The sequence below is a fragment of the Mustela putorius genome, unplaced genomic scaffold (genome assembly GCF_011764305.1).
Source record: "Mustela putorius furo isolate JIRA1106 unplaced genomic scaffold, ASM1176430v1.1 tig00003983_pilon_pilon_pilon, whole genome shotgun sequence".
In the NCBI taxonomy this organism is placed as follows: domain Eukaryota; kingdom Metazoa; phylum Chordata; class Mammalia; order Carnivora; family Mustelidae; genus Mustela; species Mustela putorius.
This window is the reverse complement of record NW_025422123.1, coordinates 1,288,696-1,309,470: the sequence shown is the minus strand read 5'-3', so window position 1 is coordinate 1,309,470 and position 20,775 is coordinate 1,288,696. Positions and strand designations below refer to the sequence as shown.

Sequence of the window (20,775 nt, the reverse complement as noted above, 5' to 3'; positions counted from 1 at the left end):
TGTACTGGAGATTCTGGAAAGGGCATCTAGGCCAAAAATGAAATAACAGGCATCCAGAAGGGGAAATGAAGAAGTAAAATTATCTTTATTTGTAGATAGCATAATCTTGCATATAGAAAATCCTAAAGAATCCACAAAAAATTATTACAACTAATAAATGAGTTCAGCAAATTTGAAGGACACAAAATCAATTTTAAAAAGTTGTATGCCTGTACATTTTATTTTTAAGATTTTATTAAGTTTTTTAAAAGATTTTTATTTATTTGACAGAGAGAAGCAGAGAGGCAGGCAGAGAGAGAGGGGGAAGCAGGCTCCCAGCTGAGCAGACAGCCTGATGCAGGGCTTGATCCCAGAACCCTGAGATCATGACCTGAGCCAAAAGGCAGAGGCTTAACCCGCTGCGCCACCCAGGACCCCTATTAATTTTTTTTTAGAGAAAATGAAAAGCGTGAGTGAGCACAAGCAGGGGGAGACAGAGAAGCAGACTTCCTGCTGAGCAGGAAGCCTGACATGGGGCTTGATCCCAGGACCCCAAGATCATGACCTGAGCTGAAGGCAGAGGCTTAACTGACTGAGCCCCCTAGATGCCCCTACACTTTCAATGAGGAATGCAAAAATGTAATTAAGAAAATAATTCCATTACAATAGCATCAAAAAGAATAAAATACTTAGGATAAAGTACAAAGGATACTTAGGATAAAGAATAAATTTAACAACAACAACAAGAACAAAACTTATACCCTGAAAACTATAAACACTGAAAACTAAGAACACTGCCCTGACTCTCCCCCTGTGGTAGCACTTCCTCTGGGGGCCTCAGAGGACAGGCTCAAGCCCAATGCCTGCTGTGGCCTGGGCTCGCACATTCTTCCCCGAGGCCCAGTAAAACCGAACCCCAGTGAAACCCCAAGAAATTGAGGATGACTTAAGTAAATGAGAAGACACACATGTTCATTGACTGGAAGACTTAATATTGTTAAAATGACAATATTCCCCAAAGGGTTCTACAGATTCAATGCAATCCCTATCAAAATCTCAACTATCTTCTTTGTAGAAATTGACAAAGTGATGCTAAAATTCATATGGAAATTCAATGAATCCCAAGTAGCCAACATAATCTTAAAAAAGAACAAAGTTGGAAGACTCACACTTCCTGACTTCAAAACTTACTACAAAGCTACAATAATCAAGACAATATGGTGATGGCGTAAGGATACAGACCAACATAACAGAACTGATTGTCCAGAAACAAACCCATACTTTTATGGTCAATTCATTCTTGGGAGAAAGAACAGTCTTTTCAAGTTATACTGCTGGGAATTTAGACATCCACATGCAAAAATATGAATTTGGACCCCTACTTCACATCATATACAAAAAATAATTCAAATTGGGTCAAAGACTTAAATATAAGATGCTTAAAGTATAAAACTCTTAGAGGTAAACTATGCTAAAAGTATAAAACTCTTAGAGGAAAACTACCCAACAATTCCACTTTGGGTATTTATCTGAAGAAAACAAAAACATTAACTAGAAAAGATACATGTATTACCATGTTCACTGCAGCATTATTTACAATAGCCAAGACATGAAAACAACCTGTTGACGGATAAATAAATAAACTGTAGTATATAAACACAATGGAATATTATTTAGCCATAAAAAGGATGAAATCTTGCCATTCGCGACAACAGGGATAACCCTTGAGGGCACTATGTTCAGCAAAATTAGTCAGAGAAAGAAAAATACTACATGATGTCTCTTACTTGTGGACTCTAAAAAAGTTCATAGATACAGAGAATCAAGCTCATAAAATAACAGATAGATTGGTGGTTGCCAAACTAAATTGGTATGGAGGGAGAAATGAGTGAGCTGTTTTTTGTTCTGTTTTGTTTTTTAGTTTAAATACATTGACTATTTTAATTTAAAAAAACTTTAAAAAATGAAACTATTAAAATCCTTGAAGAAAACAGAAATAAAGTAAATGTATAAAATGCTTCATGTAAATAAAATAGGTGTAAATCTTCATGACCTTTGATTATAATGGCAGTATTTTCAAAAAGTGACACCAAAAGAAAACCAAAAAAACCAAAATAAATTTAAAAAGAAAAGCTAAATAGATGAATTGGACTTTGTCTAAGTTATAAGCTTTTGGGCAGCTAAGGCTACCAACGACCAAAAAAAAGGAAAAAACCCCTCACAGAATGGCAGAAAAATTTTCTGAAACAGATATACAAGTCTCTGAAAGTCTCTAATAAGAGAATTGCATTTAGAATATATAAAGAACTTGTGCTCCCTTTGGCAGCGCATATACTAGAACATATAAAGAACTCTTACAACTCAATAAGAAAAAAGGCAAAAACCCAATTGTTCAAATGACCAAAGGGTCAGAACAGACATTTCTCCACAGAAGATACACAAATAGCCAATAAGCAAACAAAAAATTCTGAACAGCTTTCACCATCAGGGAAATATAAGTCAAAATACAATGAGATACCACCTTCACATACCACCCATGGCTGTCATCAAAAAAGACATAATAAGCACTGGCGTAGATGGGGAGAAATTGGAACACTCACACATCGTTAGTGGGAATGTAAAATTGCGTAGTCACTTTGAAAAACAGCTTGGTAGTTCCTCAAAAGGAGTTATCATATGACCCGGCAACTCTACTCTTAATTAAGCATGTAACCAAAGGAATGGAAACATAGGTCCTATACAAAAATTTGTACACAAATGTTCATAGCAGCATAGCTGTTACTTTAAAAAAAAATACTGTGTAATTATACTGGTGTTCTTAAAAGTAGATTCTTTATATGCTGGATTCAAGGCTTTGGCAGGCACAGATTCTACCAACCTAAAATCTGTCAGTTCCCTATTAGTTCATTTATTTGTGAAACTTTCCCCCTTCCTATCCTTTCCAGTTTTTGGCCTTTTCCACACGACCCTGCATATGAGGCCTCCAATCTCACAAGCCTCGTCAAGCGAGGCTCCATCTGATGCTGATGGTCTCTATAGTAACCAACTAGAAATGCTGCTATGCTTAGCAGTGGCTTTGTGCAAGCAGTGCTCTAGCCCAGAGAGGTTTTAAAAACCTGAGTCCTTTCTTGACTTACCACGGATTTCCCCTGATATGGGGAAAAGAGAGCATCTGATGAGTGAGAGAAGTGGAGGGTTAAAGAGAAAAGGATTGAATGTAAAACACGAAAGATGGATAAGTGGAGACTGAGTTCAAGAGAAAAATGAATTTAGAAGGAGCTTCGTTTATTAAAGGGGTAAGAACACATGGTAAATAACTAGATACAAGAAATAGAAAATAATTATTAAGCACTTCCATTCATATTCTTCTGGTCAGAAACACTATAATGATATTAACATCAACAAACTGTCAACAACAAACAGAATTATGGTGCTTCAGAAAGCTGACTGATGTCACTGATAGCTATCCAAAGGGTGTTTTACAGTGGAGTCCAGTTATGGATAAGGGATCAGACATCGTTTATATCTTCAACAAATCTGTAACATAATGATGGATGGCAGTGAACACAAAATAGTGAAAATGTTATTAATGAGGTGGAACACAGAATGGGGGAGAGGAGTCATACTTCATGTAACAAATACGGAAACCTCCAAAAAAGTATAGCAAGGCATTCTAGGATATGTAGGTCCATCCTCCCCTACATATCCCTTTTGCAACAGGAGGCTTGACCTTCTTGAGCCTCAAGGGGGAGACTCCCATAGCTTTGCCTTGACAAAAAAGTCTCCTCTCACTCTCTATATAGTTACAGTATATACCTGCGCTAACCTCTTTCATGGAGCTGTATTCCTCAAGAGTTCATTAATCAAGACACTACTACAGTGTCTGCCAGCCTATGGGTTCTTCCAGGAAATGATACCAATTGCTTTTTCTACACATAGAGGCCACTTTAAATATCTGACAGAGGAAAGAGAATGGAGAAGCACTAGGTCAGAAATTAAAGGAACAGGTTTCTGAGCACCTGTGTCTTCATTTGTTATGTGGGAATGATAATACATTACCCTCTTACCATACCAGGATGTTTTGAGGCTTAAAAACAGGTTATTTAAAAATTCTTTACAAATGATAAAAAAGCATACCATATATATATACATACATATACATATGTATACATATATACTATACACACATACACACATGTACACACATAGCCTTTATTGTGATATCCTATTTTGCCTCCCACAGAACTTTAATAACTGGTTAAAGTTCCATCTAACATGTTCTATTCTATATCCTACTCACTTGATTACATAGTTATCTTTCCAGTAAAGTCTATATATGTTTAGTCTTTGACTATGCACAGACATGAACACAATTTCACATAATAAATGCTCTCTCTATATAGTTATTAAAATCATTACTGTAGTATTTATTCCTTTTAGAAATGTAAATGCCAACAAATCTTGACATTCTACATTTATACAGAAAATCTTATATAAAGCTATCATTAAGGGATGCCTGGGTAGCTCAGCTGATTAAATGTCTACCTTCAGCTCGAGTCATGATCCCAGGATTCTGGGATTAAGTCCTGCATCAGGCTTCTTCCTTAGCAGGGAGCCTGGTTTTCCCTCTGCCTGCTGCTCCCACTTCTTGTACTCTCTGACAAATAAATAAATAAAATCTTAAAAATAATGAATAGAACTATCATTAAATTTTGACATCCTACAACTAATAAATAATTGGGAGCCCTTTAAACTAATTAAAGATCATAGTACGACAAGACTTACATGAGATTTTTTTTTTTTAATGAGGACAATAATGCAAATGTCTCTTTAAAGAGAATTAAATGCAGGACTAATATAATTACCCCAGGTGGAAATCCAGGATTTGAACAAAAGCAAGAGGTTAGCACTTCCATTCCTATGATAACTTCTGCAGCAGGCAGGAGCTGAGACTTGATTTAAATCTTAGTTATAATACATTTTAATTCAATATTTTAATTTAATTCAATTTAACTCTAGTTCATTTTAATTCACTCTTTTCATCTTGTTTTGTAGGTGACCTCAATTTAACTTCAAGTTTAGGATTCTTAGAAGCCCTCCGCAGAGCAGCTTTGGAGCAAGAAGAAAGCTGCATCTTGTCCCTTCAGATTTTAATTTGTATGCCCAACACCGGTAGGTACTTTCTCTGAATAGCTGTGGCATACCACTCCATACCCTGCCGCAACCTACTGCCATAGCTAAATGATCACTTCATTTCACACCACAGAAAGCACTTGATAACAGACCAATAACTGGATTAAATAAACTGAGATTGCCAAACAAGCCTAACCGTGAGGGCAAATAATTATAGCTGTATTCTTTTGTTAGGATGACCATAACAAAATACCAGCTTGGATAGCTTCAACAATGTAAATGTATTTTCTCACAGTTTTGGAGGCTAGAAGTACAAGATTAAGGTGTCAGTAGGGTTGGTTTCTTTTATAGCCTCTCTTTGGCTTGCAAATAGTTGCCGCCTTCTTCTTCTTCTTTTTTTTTTTTAAACCCTTATTTTCTCTACCCCATCCTTTCTTTCTTCCCTTCAAAGCACTTAATTTTTTTAACATCTTAATTTTATTTTACTTTTTTTCACGTTCCGAGTCATTGTTTATGCACCACACCCAGTGCTCCATGCAACATGTGCCCTCCTTAATACCCATCACCAGGCTCACCCATCCCCCCACCTCCCTCCCCTCCATAATCCTCAGTTTGTTTCACAAGAGTCCACAGTCTCACTGTGTCCTCAACATGGTCTTTTCTCTGTGCATGCTACCTTTGGTGTCTCTTTTTATGTCCAAATTCCCTCCTCTATAGGGATACCAGTTAGACTGGATTACAACGCACTTTAAGGAACTCATTTTAACTTAACTGTCTCTTTAATGGCTTTATCACCAAATACAGTCACATTCTGAGGTACTGGAGAGTTAGGGCTTCAACATATGAATGGGGTGGGGGGGGATACAATTCAGCCTATAACAATAGCTAACTAACTAGGTTCATTTATCTCTGAGAGGCACTAATTTAGGCTTTGTTCATCTTGGAACCCAGACCATCTCTTTCAGCCATCCTCTTCCTGCACTTAAACTACAGACAGAAGCAATTTTGGAGATTATGGTCTATGCAGCTCTCCATCACATGGGTCCCCTTGGGTACTTAAAAAATGAATACACTCATGGTGCCTCATCAGTTGCAATATGGTTAGCTGCTTGAGTCACCAAAACGTTGTCCAGCAAGAAATCGTATGGATTGTCTCAGAAACCAGTGACGCTTTTGCAATTTTTTTCCCTCCAGGAGACACCAGCTCACTTTGAAACATGCCATGGCACATCTGGGAATCCCTCTGACCTTTCTTGTAAAGTACTGTCAACGGTGAGGAAAGAAACTACTGGAGAAAGTGCTCAAAGGCTCTTTAATGTTTTCAAGGAGCAATAATAAAAGAGCTAGGACAGGCAACATAAGAGGCCCAGAGCCAATACTTGCAGCTTTCAGTGGACTATTAAGGAGGGTCATTTCCCCCTTAAATACTATTGTATATGACATGTTAAACAAAAGGTTTAAAAGAAATAAGCCAAACTAGTGGTATCCAGGTTGATCTTTTCAGTTGAGGCATCAAGTTTCATGGAAGATGTACCTTATTATGACATACTTATGGTCAGACTGCAAAATACACTTTATTTTACCAAGCTTATAACGTCATTTTTATAAAGTAAATTAGAATCTCCTCTTAAAAGTGCCTGTGAAATCAGAAAACTGTATACACCATTCTCAAGGGAGTCATGTTTTCATCTTCAAAAGGCCATTTATCTTACATATCTAGTGTATCTTAACAGCATACAGCAATTAACACTTCATTTTGGCTAGTGTAAAAACCAGCAATATTAGGAGATAAGAGAGAATACAGTTTATCAGTCACAAATAATCTGCATCTATCACCACACTAAGATTCAATCTATTGCACATAAACAATTGGCCTTGAAGAAACTTTTCTGGTAGATCCTAGCTTACTGTTTAATTCATTGCCAATAAAATAAGTACTCCTGCTCTAAGTAGTTTTCCTAAATATGGGGAGGCCTAGTATTACCTGTGCCATATAAACTTTCAAAAGACCAGCAGATAAAAGAAATCACATCAACAGCAACCTACTTAAGTATGCACAATGCCCAAAGAATGACAACTCAAAATTCTGGGCACTATATTAAGAAACAACTCTTTCAGCACAGATGATACTTAAGAAATAATACTTTCTCTGAATTTAATTAGCCAAGGTCATTGGTTTCACTGAAAACAATGAAGAAAAAAAATAATGGTTTATGAACAGCATGTATTAAAAGAAATCTTTATGACTCTCTTACTAGGTAAACAAATTGTTCAACAGCCCCACAAATGTGTTAAAACGTCTCCCTTTCCCCACAATGGTAGTCAAAGAGCCTAAATGAATCCACATGAATGCCAATGAATCAAGCAGACTCCTCAAAACTTGTTTGTGGTGCCAAAAATTGTTACTAACGGTTTAGGTCGTAAATTTTTTGAAAATCACATATCCTGGTATGCTGCTGTGTCTTTACTCTTCCTTTCCCTTTCTTATCGTATTTTTTGCCCTTTGGTTTCCTGACACTTCCATTTTCTCTTTTTATGCTCCTGTTACGCTCAGCAAACGACAGAAACCTGGGGTGTAACTGATCACATCTCTAGCAATCTTTTTCTTATTCTAGGGCTTCCGAGATTAAAACGGGAGACCCAGGTGGTGCCCAAATATTACCTATTCAGATCTTCCAAGCAAAGTGTGCGTGGAAAAGCCTCTCTTCACCCTTCATTTTGTGTCTATTTAACTTAAGGCACTGTAGTGCCCAAACGCAGATATTGACCAAGAATTAGGTTTCCAAAATGGCTTTGCTCCTTTCGAGCTGGCATGAGGTCTATAAAACACAATTTATTTCCACTGCAACCAACCCTTCCCTTTACTCCAAATGTTACCCTGTACGGAGACAGCTGAACCTAACCCCGTGTAGTCAACCGAATCACGGCTGCTAAATTGAGTAGGGAGACGGCATAGCCGTTGGACTGATGTAAAAAGAGCGTTAAAAGGAAAAAAAAAAGAAGAGAAAAAACACACCCCAAGCAGAAACCACACGAAGCCAAAACCCGAGGGGCGGGCGTCGCCCACAATCCCGCCGTCCCGCTGCCTCGCCGGCCGCGAGCACGCCTCCCCGCCGCAGCCACGCCTCCTCCGACCCCCGCCCCGCCCCGCCGCGGCCACGCCCGACGTGAGGCGCGGGAGCCGCCGGGCCGGGGGCGGGGCCTGCGCCGCCCCTCCCCCCCGCCGCCGCCGCCGGCGGCCTCCGCGCGGGCCTCCCAGCCCGTATTCCACTCACTTTGTTCTCCGCCTTTGTCCTAATCCACACCAGCAGGTGGAGCCGCAGTTAAAGTTTCCGAGTCCATTCCGGGAGCGGGAGCCCATCTTGCTCGCCGCCGAGGCCCTCGCTGGAGGAGGAGGGTCAGAGCTCGGGTGCAGCCAATCGCGGGCAACGCTGCTAGTTATCAGAGCAGAATGGGCTGTAGTTTAGTGAAATAGGAAAGCTGCAAAACACTGTGGAGTGCTCCCGTGTAAATAAAAAGAGGAAAAAAAAGTTTCTCAAGTCGCCGCTGCACGACGTCGGGCAGGCGCCGGGGCGGGGGTCTGCGCTCTCCCGAGCGGCCGCGCGCTGGACTTTATTGTGCCGCAACAAACCCCCGTTCCCATTGTTTGTGCTTTTTTCAAAATATGGCAAAGGTTCAGGTGAACAATGTAGTGGTGCTGGATAACCCTTCTCCTTTCTACAACCCGTTCCAGTTCGAGATCACCTTCGAGTGCATCGAGGACCTGTCTGAAGGTGAGTCGGGCGCCCGCCCGCCGCCGGGCTGTCAGTTGCGGGCTGCAGACGTTGAAAGTTTCCCGGGCCCGGCCTCGCGCGGGCGGCCGGTGCTCGGCGCCGGACGGGCGGCGGGCTCGGCTCTGCGGAGGGAAACTTGAAGTTGATGGACGACGGCCGCCGAGGCGCGCGCGGCGTTCGGCCGCAGCCGGGGCGCCTGCCGTGGCTCAACTTGCGAGGAACTTGTTCAAGCGGAGGTAGCCATGTTGTCAGCTTTGTCTGGCGGGCGGGCGGTTCGCGAGACCCGCACTCGCGCCCGCGGCGCCGGCCGGGGGTCGCGCCGGACTGGCCCCGCGCCGCGAACGGCCTCCGCGGCCCCGGCACGGAGGCTGGGAAGGGAGAGGCATGTGTGTGGTCGCGCCGGCGAGTTAGCAGCGGAGCCATCTTACCAAGAGTAGAGAATTGGGCCACCGACCCCGGCGTCACGACGCCTCCTCTCCGCGCCGCGGGTGACGAACACGGCGCCCCGCCTGCCCACCTTCCTGCCCCCGAGGGACAGGCAAATCCATTTTTAGAGCTTACGCCGGAGTTGCCCCACTCTCTGGGGTGGCCGTGCCTGGCCGCTCCGGGGAGGAAAGCGAGGCTGCCCTCACGCTGATTTCTGGCTTCCTGGACCAACCAACGGGGGAGGCGGGCGCAGGCTCGGCCCCTCGGAGCCGCGGGCCGGGCGCCGGCGCTCCCCGGGGACGGCGGGTGCTCCCCCGCGGCACTCCCCGGCCGGCGCCCGGGATGCTCGGGGCGCCCGGGGATGCTGGCGCTCAGGCTCGCCCAGACCGGCGCGGACTCCTGTTCGTAATGACGGAAACCACCTCTCCTCCCTCTCAGGAAGAAAAATACTACTAAGCTAGAAAGTTACATTTAACCCAAGAGCAGAAATAAGTAAAACACTGAAATAATTTCCAGGACTTAATCACTGGCTTCTCAGTAGTCTGAGAGACTTTTCTTCAAGAACGTGTTGAAATCTAATTAAAATAACTCCACATCCAAACACCCTGAGCATAAAACACAAAAGTGGGCTAGGAAATAACAGGTAAAGTCCTGATAGCAATGCAAATATTTTTACAATTTTTTCTAGGTTCGTTTTAAGGACTCCAAAGATATTTTTTTAAAGTGCAGTAGTAAATATTTAGAAAGCTAAAACTTGCCACGGTTTTTATCTTTGCCCTTAGATTTTATTAATCCAGTGCTTTCCTTTTAAATTTGAGAAGAAAAAAATTCCACTTCATCAGTGATCATTTTACAGTTAAATAGCGGACATGCTTATTTGAAGTTTTAAGTATGTTTAACAAAAATGCATTTAAAATTACGCTTATCATGGTATATAAAGTATTTCACTTAAAAATTCGTTTTTAATCTCTGCAAAATATATTTTATGTAGGGTGTCAAAGTTTTCAGAATATAAAAGCAAGACCTGCTTATTGAAATAAACTTTTAAAAAGTTGTACATACATTTATAAAGTAACAGTCCTCTGTACTCAGATGCTTTCCACCATCACCTGTAATTAACACTTTAATCTGTGCTCTTCCAAGAAGTATTAATGCATACATAAGACATATATGCATATATGTGTCTTATGTGTATGCCATATTTTAAAAGACAGTTCATTTATTAAACTAATTTCTATTAGGCCACTGATAATAAAATTAAAGGGGATTTTTCTTATTACTCTGAAACCATTTGATTACTTTCCCAGAGTACTACTATAATCATTTCAGCTACCAGGTCAATTTTTCATACCCAACAGTAAGTTTTCCTTTTTATTGCCAATTATATATAAAAATGGGCAAATGCAAGAGAAACCACTGATCAGTCCATTCCAACCCATTCCAACATACTATATGATTTAAGCTTTACACGTTCTTCAAATTATAGGTATTTCTCAAATGAGGCCTTGCATTTTTTGAGAGCCAGTTTTGGACAAGGATGATAGATGACTTAGGATGTTACAGGGCTTTGACATTGCATGGTTGAAACCCACCATTCATTTAGAATTGTTCCCATTTTTAACTGGCATCTATTCAGAACTTAGCTGAATCATGTCAGAGTTTTTATGATACTAGTATCAACAATACACTTACTTCCACTTTTATACCTCTTTCTAGGGCACCTATACTGGTTATTTAGCATTTTTCAAAAGAGTTTAAGCTGAGTCATACTGAAGCTGCAAAGGAATCTTTCAAAAAGGTGCCATGCTTGTGTACTCCACCTAGAGGCTATGTGGATTAAGGAAATTAGTTTATTTAATAAAAGCTTATAAGTTCCATACTTTTATATTGCAGTTCTTTAAAAAAAAAAAAAAAAAACTATACTTAAAAGGAAACTACAGAATATTCTGAAGAGAAATTTTCACTTCATAATTTTGTCTTAAATTCCAAGCCAGAGGTTGGCCACCATTTTACATGCTTAAACTTGATGGAAGACCCAGGATGTGTTTGATCTGATGTCGCCAAACTTGTAAAAGTTTTGATTGACCTTCATGCTAATCTTAGGCCCTCTGGAAACTGTTGATTCTTGGTTTCTCTAACAAAATGGAGCCATTAAGTTGATCAAGATCAATAATTCTAAGCTACTGTCAGCTAAACCCTTACAATGTACCAGAATTGAACGTGGTGTTTCATCTTTTTAAACTTCAGGCTTGTTCTAATTCCCAAAGATTACATACTTTACACTCTCACCACATACCTTACCAAGTACGGTAATTAGTTTAAAATTCCCTTGGTGACTTCCCTCACTTCCAACCATAATTGCAAATACTTGCAGTTGGGGTTACCATGATTAAGTGAAACAATTAGTTAACTTTTTAAATAAATGAATAAACCCCAACAGATAACCTGTGTATTTGATTCTATCCCTTCTCTTCCTTTGTATACAGGGGACAGGGGGATGAAAGGAGAGTTAAAAAAAAAAAAAGAATAAAACAACTGATGCTAATTTATAAATAAATTATTGATCATTTTAAAGTCAGCTACAGCAAGGATCTCATTAGCATAAAAATTAAGGTACAGGTGTTCACTGAGTTACAGCCTGTGCTCCTTAAGGTAGATTATCTTTCCATGGCCTCTGTCTGCACCCATCTCCCTCCCCAACCCCCCACACACAGTTAAGTTCCTTTATCCCACTATTCATTTGAGAGCCAGAAACAGAAGAATTATTTCCTAGTTTTGGTTTTGGAAGGAGCCCAGGCTTTGAAGTTGCAGAAACAACTTGGGTTCTGATTCTTTGGTTTGGTGAATTTGGGTAAATTACTTAGCTTCTTGGGGACTCAGCTTCCTTGTTTGCACAATAGTATAATTAAATCTATATGATAAAGCTGGTGAGATTTAAATAACAGGGTGAAATTGACAAGACCAATGCCCAGCACAGAGTAGGTATTTTATAAGTATATAATTCTTGACTGTGTTCCTATACCAGACCACAAATGCCTTATACTAATTACAAAGCCAAGAGGACTATGTGTATTCATACAAATAAATACTATGAAATGAACAAAATACAAAAACTGCAGGTGACAATTACCAGACTTACCCTCAATTGGCAAATTTAGTAGGTTTTCCACTCCTGTTGTAAGTTTGTCCACTTAGCTTCTGCATTTCCTACATCATTGATACCTATCTAGTAGATATCTCAAACTTAACATGTCCAAAACTAATTCCTGGTTGTTTTTAATCCCTATTCCTTGCAAAAAAGGTGACTGACTTTTCCTGCCTTTATCTTCAAGATTTATCCAGAGCATGACTGCTTCTCATCCCCATGGCTACATGTGGTCCAAGCTACCATCAGTTCTTGGCCTCAGTTGTTAAAAATATCCACCTGTTTCTTCCCTCATTGTCTTACAGTCCATGCTGAACGCAGGATCCACAATGATCCTTCTAAAATGAAAGCTGGATCATGTTATCTTTCCAATCAGAACCCTCCCAGTGGCTTCCCATGCTACTTATAAAAGAAGTCTTCAATGGCGGCCTTTAAAACTTTGCATAATCTGGCCATGCCCCTCACACCCAATCTGATGGTCAGTTATTTTCCCCTTTATTCAGTTTGCACCAACCCTGATCTCCTTGCTTTTTCTTTTTTTTAAGATTTTATTTCTTTGACAGAGAAATCACAAACAGGCAGAGAGGAGGCAGGCAGAGGGAGAGGGGAAGCAGGCTTCCTGCTGAGCAGAGAGCCCAATGTGGGGTGATCCCAGGACCCCACGATCATGACCTGAGCCAAAGGCAGAGGCTCAACCCACTGAGCCACCCATGCGCTCCTACTCCTTGCTTTTTCTTGAGCAAGCTAAGCATGCACCTACTTCTAAATATTTGCTATTCCTTCTAACTAAATACCCATATTGCTTCTTCATCTTTTAATCTTCATCAGCAAATAAATGATCTTGTGAGATGTCAGATGCAGGGAACTTGCATCTGGAAATGTGCTAGAAGATGGAAATATAAATGGGATAGGACAGAGCCATGAAGTACCTCATAGGTCCTCAGAAAATGACTGCTTTCTTAGTAAGAGAATAGACCTAAAGGAGCTTTAGTAAACTGCAGTTTATCATACAATATGAATAAGTAGTATCTATTACTATTTCTCTTCTCTCTTTAGGGAACAAAAATACATACACAGTCACACAAAAATGGCAATACCACAGCAGCACTAAGTAGATTCTCAGTGTGTGACCTAGAAACACCCCTCTGGGAGTGCTGCCATGGCCTTGGTGTAGTGAATCCAAGAGGCAGGCTGCACAATGCTAAACACCTTAGGAGGACCAGAAGGTCTCAGAGGTGATCTGTATTTGCAATGGTCTTCCTCCCCCTTCTAAAGAGGCGGCGGCTCCTTTGAACGAACAGTTGCTTTACTCATCTCTGGGTTCTTGTAGCAGAGCACTCTATAAAAGGTGCTCAATGAAAACTGAATTACATAGAACAATGGCATAAAATGTCTTGGGTTGCACTTTAGTGTACCTTCCTCTTCTCCGCGTCTGTTCCTACTATCCGTACTCCTTATCAAGTGGTTATAAGGATCCCTGGTTTCCTCACCTACGATATAAAGCGGTGCAGTAGGGAAAAAACCCAACTGTGGCCCCTTTCACAGTTGATGAGCTGAAGCCCCTTATTTCTGAGCCACAAGGGAAGTTGGCTAATAATGATTTCCCCGCTTTGGAGCTATTTAATAATCTGGATCTGTGCAACATAATATGGGGCAGCCCTTCCAAAACGTGCTTAGTATTACTAGCTTGTTAAAAGATGACATAGGTAAAAAGTGTGTGTGTGGGGGGGGGGGTGTTCCATAGCCAAACAAACTTGGGAAATGCTGGATTAATGTTACTGGTGTTCTTTACTGAAGAAGTCTCACAACACGTACTCTGCCAGTGTGCTTTAGGAGTCCTCAACAGAAGGCTGTAGCATTTCCCAGTTTTGGGCCATGTTGTTTTGTTTGCTAGGAGCCCTGCCCAGGGACTAGTGTATCACAAAAGAACATTTTGAGCAAGTTTCTGCTAAGAAATAGAAGAATTTCATAAGGAGCAATTCAGTGCCTTCCTGGATTTTCTGCCATGAGAAGCCAATTTTAGCAGCCAGTAAATGGCTTAAGTGAACATTAAAAGGGTCTTTGATGCCATCTTATAATGTAATTACTGAATATGAAATAACGTTTTGGTTTTTAACCCTAGACTTGGAATGGAAAATTATCTATGTGGGCTCTGCAGAAAGTGAAGAATACGACCAAGTTTTAGACTCTGTTTTAGTGGGCCCTGTTCCCGCAGGAAGGCATATGTTTGTATTTCAGGTAAGACTATTCTTGGTAAATATATATGCCAAATACATTTCTAAACTTTAATCTCATGGTCCTTATCCATTTCCTTGTCGGTTAAATCACTCTGCTTCTGCTGTATTCACTTTTTACCTGCTTCTGTTCTGCTGTGAGAGGTTGGCGTGCTGTCTACTCCAGAGTGTGCACAGAACTCAGTAAAGCTCCCAGTGTCCGGCACTTGCGGTGTTTAATTTGGGGCTCTGCCTCTGAATAGTCCTATAAGTATCAGACTTTCAGGGGGGCTGGCCAGCAGCCCAGTATAGGGATCCAAGTCATACTACAACTGGCATAGTTAGTATAGTAATATGCATCTTCAGTTTATGGTTTCAGCCAATTAGGAGTAATGATCACAAGAAAAACAACTTTCTTTCAGCATAATCAGTAATTGAACTAGGTTAATAAGTAGATAGAGAGCTACTGCATAAACTTGAATCATTGGAATTAAGGCCCAGTGGTTTACTAAAGCATCTAATCTATACATAGTATAGAGGATTACTGTTACAAATCTACTGCTCTGTTTATTATTTGTTAGGGGAAATTCTAATACAAATTATGTTCTCAGGTATCACTGACAGTATTTGGGTCTGTGCCAAGGCTTTGGACACTGTCTTCTGTATTCAAAGTGTTACTTCTTTTAATCCATGTTAAATTGTTGTATAAAGCTATTCAGTCACTTCCGATTATCCATGCTTATTAGGAGATATTTGTAAGTAGCCCAAAGAGTAGCCATAGGTTGAAAACAAAATAAAAAACCACTTCACTTTGTTGCAAGTATTTCTACAAGAGTCCCCATCAGTTAAGTAGAACCCACTGAAAAGACCATCCAGAAAGAAAATTAACTCTTCCTATTCCTGACCTCCCCCCTCTTTTTTTTTTTTTTTTCATTTCATAGAAGGGACCAATTTAAGTTACTACTGTTGGTCAGCTAATCCCATCAGATATGGGCCAAGAATTATAAACATATGGTATCTTGGTCTCCTAGCCTTAGTGCCTTTTATTAAAAGCCAACAAATAATTTACTATGTTTAAACAAATGGTTAAATAAAGCTCAGATATATTAGTTCAAATCTACTGATTAAAAGTGCTGTTAAGCCGAGTTGGGTGAGTGCATAACCTTGGTGAAAGATGTGGGTACTAGAGAATGTGCAGAGGGAACCAATGCAATTACAGACCTTCTTCAGATCCTGGCTCCGTTGCTTATTAAACACGTGCGCCTTTAGACAGGCTCCCTAGCCTCAGTTAGTCACTCTATAGCCGTCTATAAAATGAGGATAATACCTAACCTCATTAGAATATTAGGAGGATTAAATGAGGAATAAAGTAGTTAAGTGCTATCACTGACAAATAATGCCCTACTCCTATTATTAGAACTAAATTTTTATTCTCTTAAGTTCTTGAAATTGTTACATAAAAGCAGCAGTATTTGCTTTAACCCACAAGCTTGGAAAACCTATACATCACTGATGATAATTCATGATGTGGTAAGAAACTTGGATTGACAGGTAGTGATACCCCTTTTTATGCTACCATAAAACCTGCAAATAAATCCCTTGGCTTTGAAACAAACCCTTAAATGACTTTTCTCTGTGTTTATGTTGTTAAGAACACTCTTAAGCTTTTGGCTTAGAGTGAATAACTTATTCAAAAATATTTCCCTCCAGTGATTTTCCAGTAGTTTTACATTGGTATCAGTGTTCATGTTGCCAAAAAGGACAGAGAAAGAAGCATGCGATTTAAATCAGATGGTCAGCCTGTACATTTACAGAATTCACCATGATCAGCGAAAAGAGACTAAAATACTGTTTTTGTCTTGTACTTTAAACAGACTGTCACAGTATTCTCCTGGTCTGCCATGAATAAACATACCTTTCACCTGAGTGTGCCAAAGCCTAGCAGGAAGATGTCCAGACATTTGCCTAGTAGTGCTGGTTGAAGTTAAAAATCTGTACCTATCACTTTATCCTAAGTGATCTGAGAGGCCTATGGGTTTTTCTACTTGAATATGAATTTGCTGAAGTTGAATCCTTTAGCAAAAAAAATTTAAAACACAAACATGGCTAGCACCAGTCTACTGAGGAGATGGGAAGCACTGTGAGGGGAAGGTTTCCATAGTAGTACTGAATTGCTTCTTTTTCCCATTCTCCACTCATTTCCAGGACATTAGAATCTCTTTGGGTAACCTGGAAGTAACTAGACCCCTCTGCAGGGAAGGGGGTACACAGGATCTTTAAGACAAACAGTATACTCTCAGGACAGGCCCTTAGTCCCCCTGCCAATCTCTCTCCAATTAGTCAGATTACTTCATGTCAGGAATTAAGTTAGAATAAATTTCAAAATACTAAGTATATACTGAGTGCCCAGAGCTATGCCAGACACGAGATTATAAAGATGAACTGGATAGAACTTCTGCTCAGTCCAGGCAAAGACTGAAGGGTAAACATATCTATTTAGGTTATTGGACATACATTAGTAGATGGGTGTCAAGTAATTTTAAGTGCAAAAACAGAGTATTATTAATTCTACCTTCTGAATCAGAAAGGGGTTTACTGGGGTCACCTGGGTGGTTTGGTTGGTTAAGTGTCCGACTCTTGATCTCAGCTCAGGTCTTGCTTTCAGGGTTTTGAGTTCAGGCCCTGTGCTGGGCTCCACACTGGGCATGGGGCCAACGGGCTTCACTAAGGATGTATTTCATACAAATTTAGAAAGATGAATTTTGTAGGATGTTAGGGAAGAAATTTACAGGTCAAAAGAACAGTATGTGCAAGGCACAGAGGCATGAAAGATTACCACTACATTTTAAAGAACTCTGTCTAATCCTAGAACAAGAGTAAGAGGTGTAGAATTAAAGGGAGTGTGAATGGTTGAAGACAAATTGTAAAGGGCCTTATAAATGAAGTTAAAGATCAGATTTTTATCTCTGAAATGGGAATAATCATCTGGAGTTTTTTAAACAGGTAAAGGAATAGGAATGGTTCTTTGCCTAGCTAATGTTGGCAGTAGTACAAACAGCAAGTGAGCTGGAAGATTCCAGTTAGAAAGTTATTCCAGTATTCCAGATAAGACATGAAGACATGAACTGAATCTTCAGATGAGAAATGTTGCAACAGGCTGGATAGGGGAGGTAGGGAAGAGAGGATACTGAAATTCTTAGCCTATGTCAGTGTTTTAGCCTAGATAGATATTGTGTGCCTTTTGTAGCTCATCTGCATTTTGTATGCTCATCTGCATGCGGTAGATACACAATAATTATTATCTTTAATGATAATGGCTTGATAGAGAATGTCAGTCGGGGGTGTTGCTAAGCTATAGCACTGGCTAAAGTATTCACCCAGGCACAGGGATGTTCTTTAGTGTCCTGGCAAGAGTCAGCTGATCTGCTGGGATGAGCTCCATCCCTTCAGTACTCAGAATGGCTGCCTCAGGTCACAATCCCATGCCTCACTGTCACTGCACATTAGCCCAGGCCTCCTCCTCACCAGTCTCCTTAGTGCCTCTCCCTGCCATGGATGGAACCCTAGCCTTTGCCCATGCTGTTTGCCTTCTCTAGCTCACTTGCTTCACCTTCTGCATTCCTCAAGATTCAGCAGCTCGATTCAAAACATCATTAAGTATATCTTCTTAAACCAATCTTTACCTTGGTTCTATTTACGTAGTATGTGTGGTTTAAAAGTACACTATATTTTAGTGGCTATCAAAGTCATTCACAATAGATGATTAATATTTCTGAAAATCTGCTGTAGAGCTACTTCTATCCCATTTTCAGTCTTATGTTAATTTACTAGTAGAATATTTGTGCAAGGGTGGGAGAGGGTGTGAGAATATGTGTCCTGAGTGTAAGAGAGAAACCAGTATAAACATTTGCTGCCAGCAGGCTGTGTGGAGATCATTGAATATTTACTAATTTAGGTTTAAAAATTATGATTGGAAATTATGATAGAACCAACTAGACCATTGGCTTAATTGTTTGCTGTATTTTATAAAAAGTTTTATAATTGAGTATTGTATAATCCCATGAACTACCATACAGTTGGACTAGATTTATCTTCCTATAAAAGTAGTGAAGTTTTCAGGTGCCCAGAGTAATTAGCTATACTGTGGAGAAATATTCGAACTATATTTTCTGACTATAAGTCAATCTCAAAAATGAGCATTTGCCTTCCCAGTATGATTTCCAAGTTTTTGTTGTTTTGCCCTTAACTGACGGTGCTGAAGGTAACCAAAATGTGTCTTGCTTGCAGTTAACAGCCTTTTATGATGTGTTTCTTTTCTTTTTAAATTATTGTAGGCTGATGCACCTAATCCAGGACTCATTCCAGATGCAGATGCAGTAGGTGTAACAGTTGTGCTAATTACATGCACCTATCGAGGTCAAGAATTTATCAGAGTTGGCTATTATGTAAATAATGAATATACTGAGACAGAACTAAGGGAAAATCCACCAGTAAAACCAGACTTTTCTAAGGTAATGACGATTCCTTTTTCATTACTTTTACTATACTCTTTTTTAAAGTGGATGCCATTTCATAGTATATTATGAAAATAGCTTGGAGACAAAATAAATTTGACGTCCTTGTGCCAAATGGGCACACTAACTGTTTCATTTCCATACTTGACCTCAGACCCTACCTCCTGATGAATCATTAGTAATTAATGTTGGTCAGGCACTTTCAGAGTCTCTTATAGTTTAGAAAGTTGAAAGTGCCTCCTCTAAGAGATAGTAGTTTACAACTTTTTCTATGGCATTTCCCGTACATATGTATTAGAGATGAAACCAAAGGTCTTAAGTATCTTTGGTTTTGGAAAATAGCTTCTGAGTGAGAAGCTGAAACCTATGCTTCAGAATTACAGAGTCTCAGAAATACTTCCTATTTTATGATTTTTTTCATTGGGACCTGACAGTTTAGGAACTGGTGACTTATGTGAGATTGAACATAACACTCCCATCTGCCTGAGCATGCAAAAAAAAAATTACATGGGAGTAGAATGGAATGTTCTGATAATGAGGCTGGAATATTAATCCTGGTATGGGACCTTCCAGTGACTCAATGTATTAGTTAACTATAAGGCACCTTGTATGGCAAAAAACAAAAAACTAGAAAAACTAGAATACTGTTTCTGAGAATGAACCATAATAATTAAAAGGTATGAAACCACTTATAATGAGAGTTGATATTTGGGGCAATTTTTATTTTCTTTGGAAATATTACTGAAGAGACACCGTATCAACCTAAAAAGCATACTAATTAGATAAAGCATCCTGTGAAGAATCCACCCTCAAGAAAGAAGAGATTGTCTCCCTTTTAAGAAACAGAAGTATAGAAGGGTTAGATACATTGTTGTTTAGTAAGAGATCTGGATGAATTCCTTCAGATCCTTCATTTCCTCTCCATTAGTCTAAAATATATATATATGTATTTTTTTTTTTTTTTTTGCTGTAGCCCTAGTCCTTGTGTATTAGTTATGTTTAAGGTGCTTTACTAAATTTTATGCCTTTGTATAAATTTTAGCCCTTTAGCAGTACTGATATAAAGAACCATTTGATTAAGCTCCTACTCATGTATATTTAACTTTCTTAATGTTGTCTGTTTATATATGTCCTTCTTCCTTTAGCTTCAAAGGAACATTTTGGCATCTAATCCCAGAGTTACAAGATTCCACATTAATTGGGAAGATAACACAGAAAAACTGGAAGATGCAGAGAGCAGTAATCCAAATCTACAATCACTTCTTTCAACAGATGCATTACCTTCAGCATCAAAGGGATGGTCCACATCAGAAAACTCACTAAATGTCATGTTAGAATCCCATATGGACTGCATGTGACCACCTGCCATCCCTTTAGTACAAATTAAGCTATAAAAACACACAGAACTATTTGAAATTCCGTAAGTACATAGTCAAGACACAATGTGAAGAATTTGTTTAAAAACATCCTGTAGAAAGTTTATAAGAAAACCAGTATTTGAGCAAATTGTGGAATATAAATACAACTATTTTTAAGTAATTTTTTTCTCTAATGTGTTATTTTATTTGTTCTGAAACTAATCTGATTAAAGC

At 39.6% G+C, this 20,775-nt stretch overlaps 2 protein-coding genes across 6 annotated transcripts in view; one reads left to right on the top strand and one right to left on the bottom strand.

Moving 5' to 3' along the window:
• The window catches only part of MCM9 (minichromosome maintenance 9 homologous recombination repair factor), a 93,566-nt gene that overhangs the window by 47,247 nt on the left and 25,544 nt on the right, over window positions 1-20,775 (bottom strand). Inside the window, exon 8 of one of the 5 annotated variants that reach the window (XM_045071276.1) lies at window positions 13,109-13,339. The exons of the other annotated variants lie outside the window; for them this stretch is intronic. Coding sequence (XP_044927211.1) covers window positions 13,308-13,339 — 32 coding nt within the window. The 3' untranslated portion in view covers window positions 13,109-13,307. Of the gene's footprint in view, window positions 1-13,108; window positions 13,340-20,775 lie in introns of those variants that run through there. 5 annotated transcript variants of the gene reach the window in all.
• Window positions 8,402-20,722, top strand: ASF1A (anti-silencing function 1A histone chaperone). The gene is made up of 4 exons (XM_004740088.3): window positions 8,402-8,885; window positions 14,579-14,694; window positions 19,004-19,180; window positions 20,329-20,722. Exons 1-4 carry the CDS (start codon window positions 8,777-8,779, stop codon window positions 20,539-20,541), a joined length of 615 nt encoding a protein of 204 aa, XP_004740145.1. The 5' UTR covers window positions 8,402-8,776; the 3' UTR covers window positions 20,542-20,722.

Bases quoted from the DNA above. Each gene is read 5' to 3' on its own strand.
- ASF1A (XM_004740088.3), top strand. From the start codon at position 8,777: ATGGCAAAGGTTCAGGTGAACAATGTAGTGGTGCTGGATAACCCTTCT. The intron at 8,886-14,578 runs GTGAGTCGGGCG...TTTTAACCCTAG, and splicing joins CATCGAGGACCTGTCTGAAG to ACTTGGAATGGAAAATTATC. The intron at 14,695-19,003 runs GTAAGACTATTC...AAATTATTGTAG, and splicing joins GGCATATGTTTGTATTTCAG to GCTGATGCACCTAATCCAGG.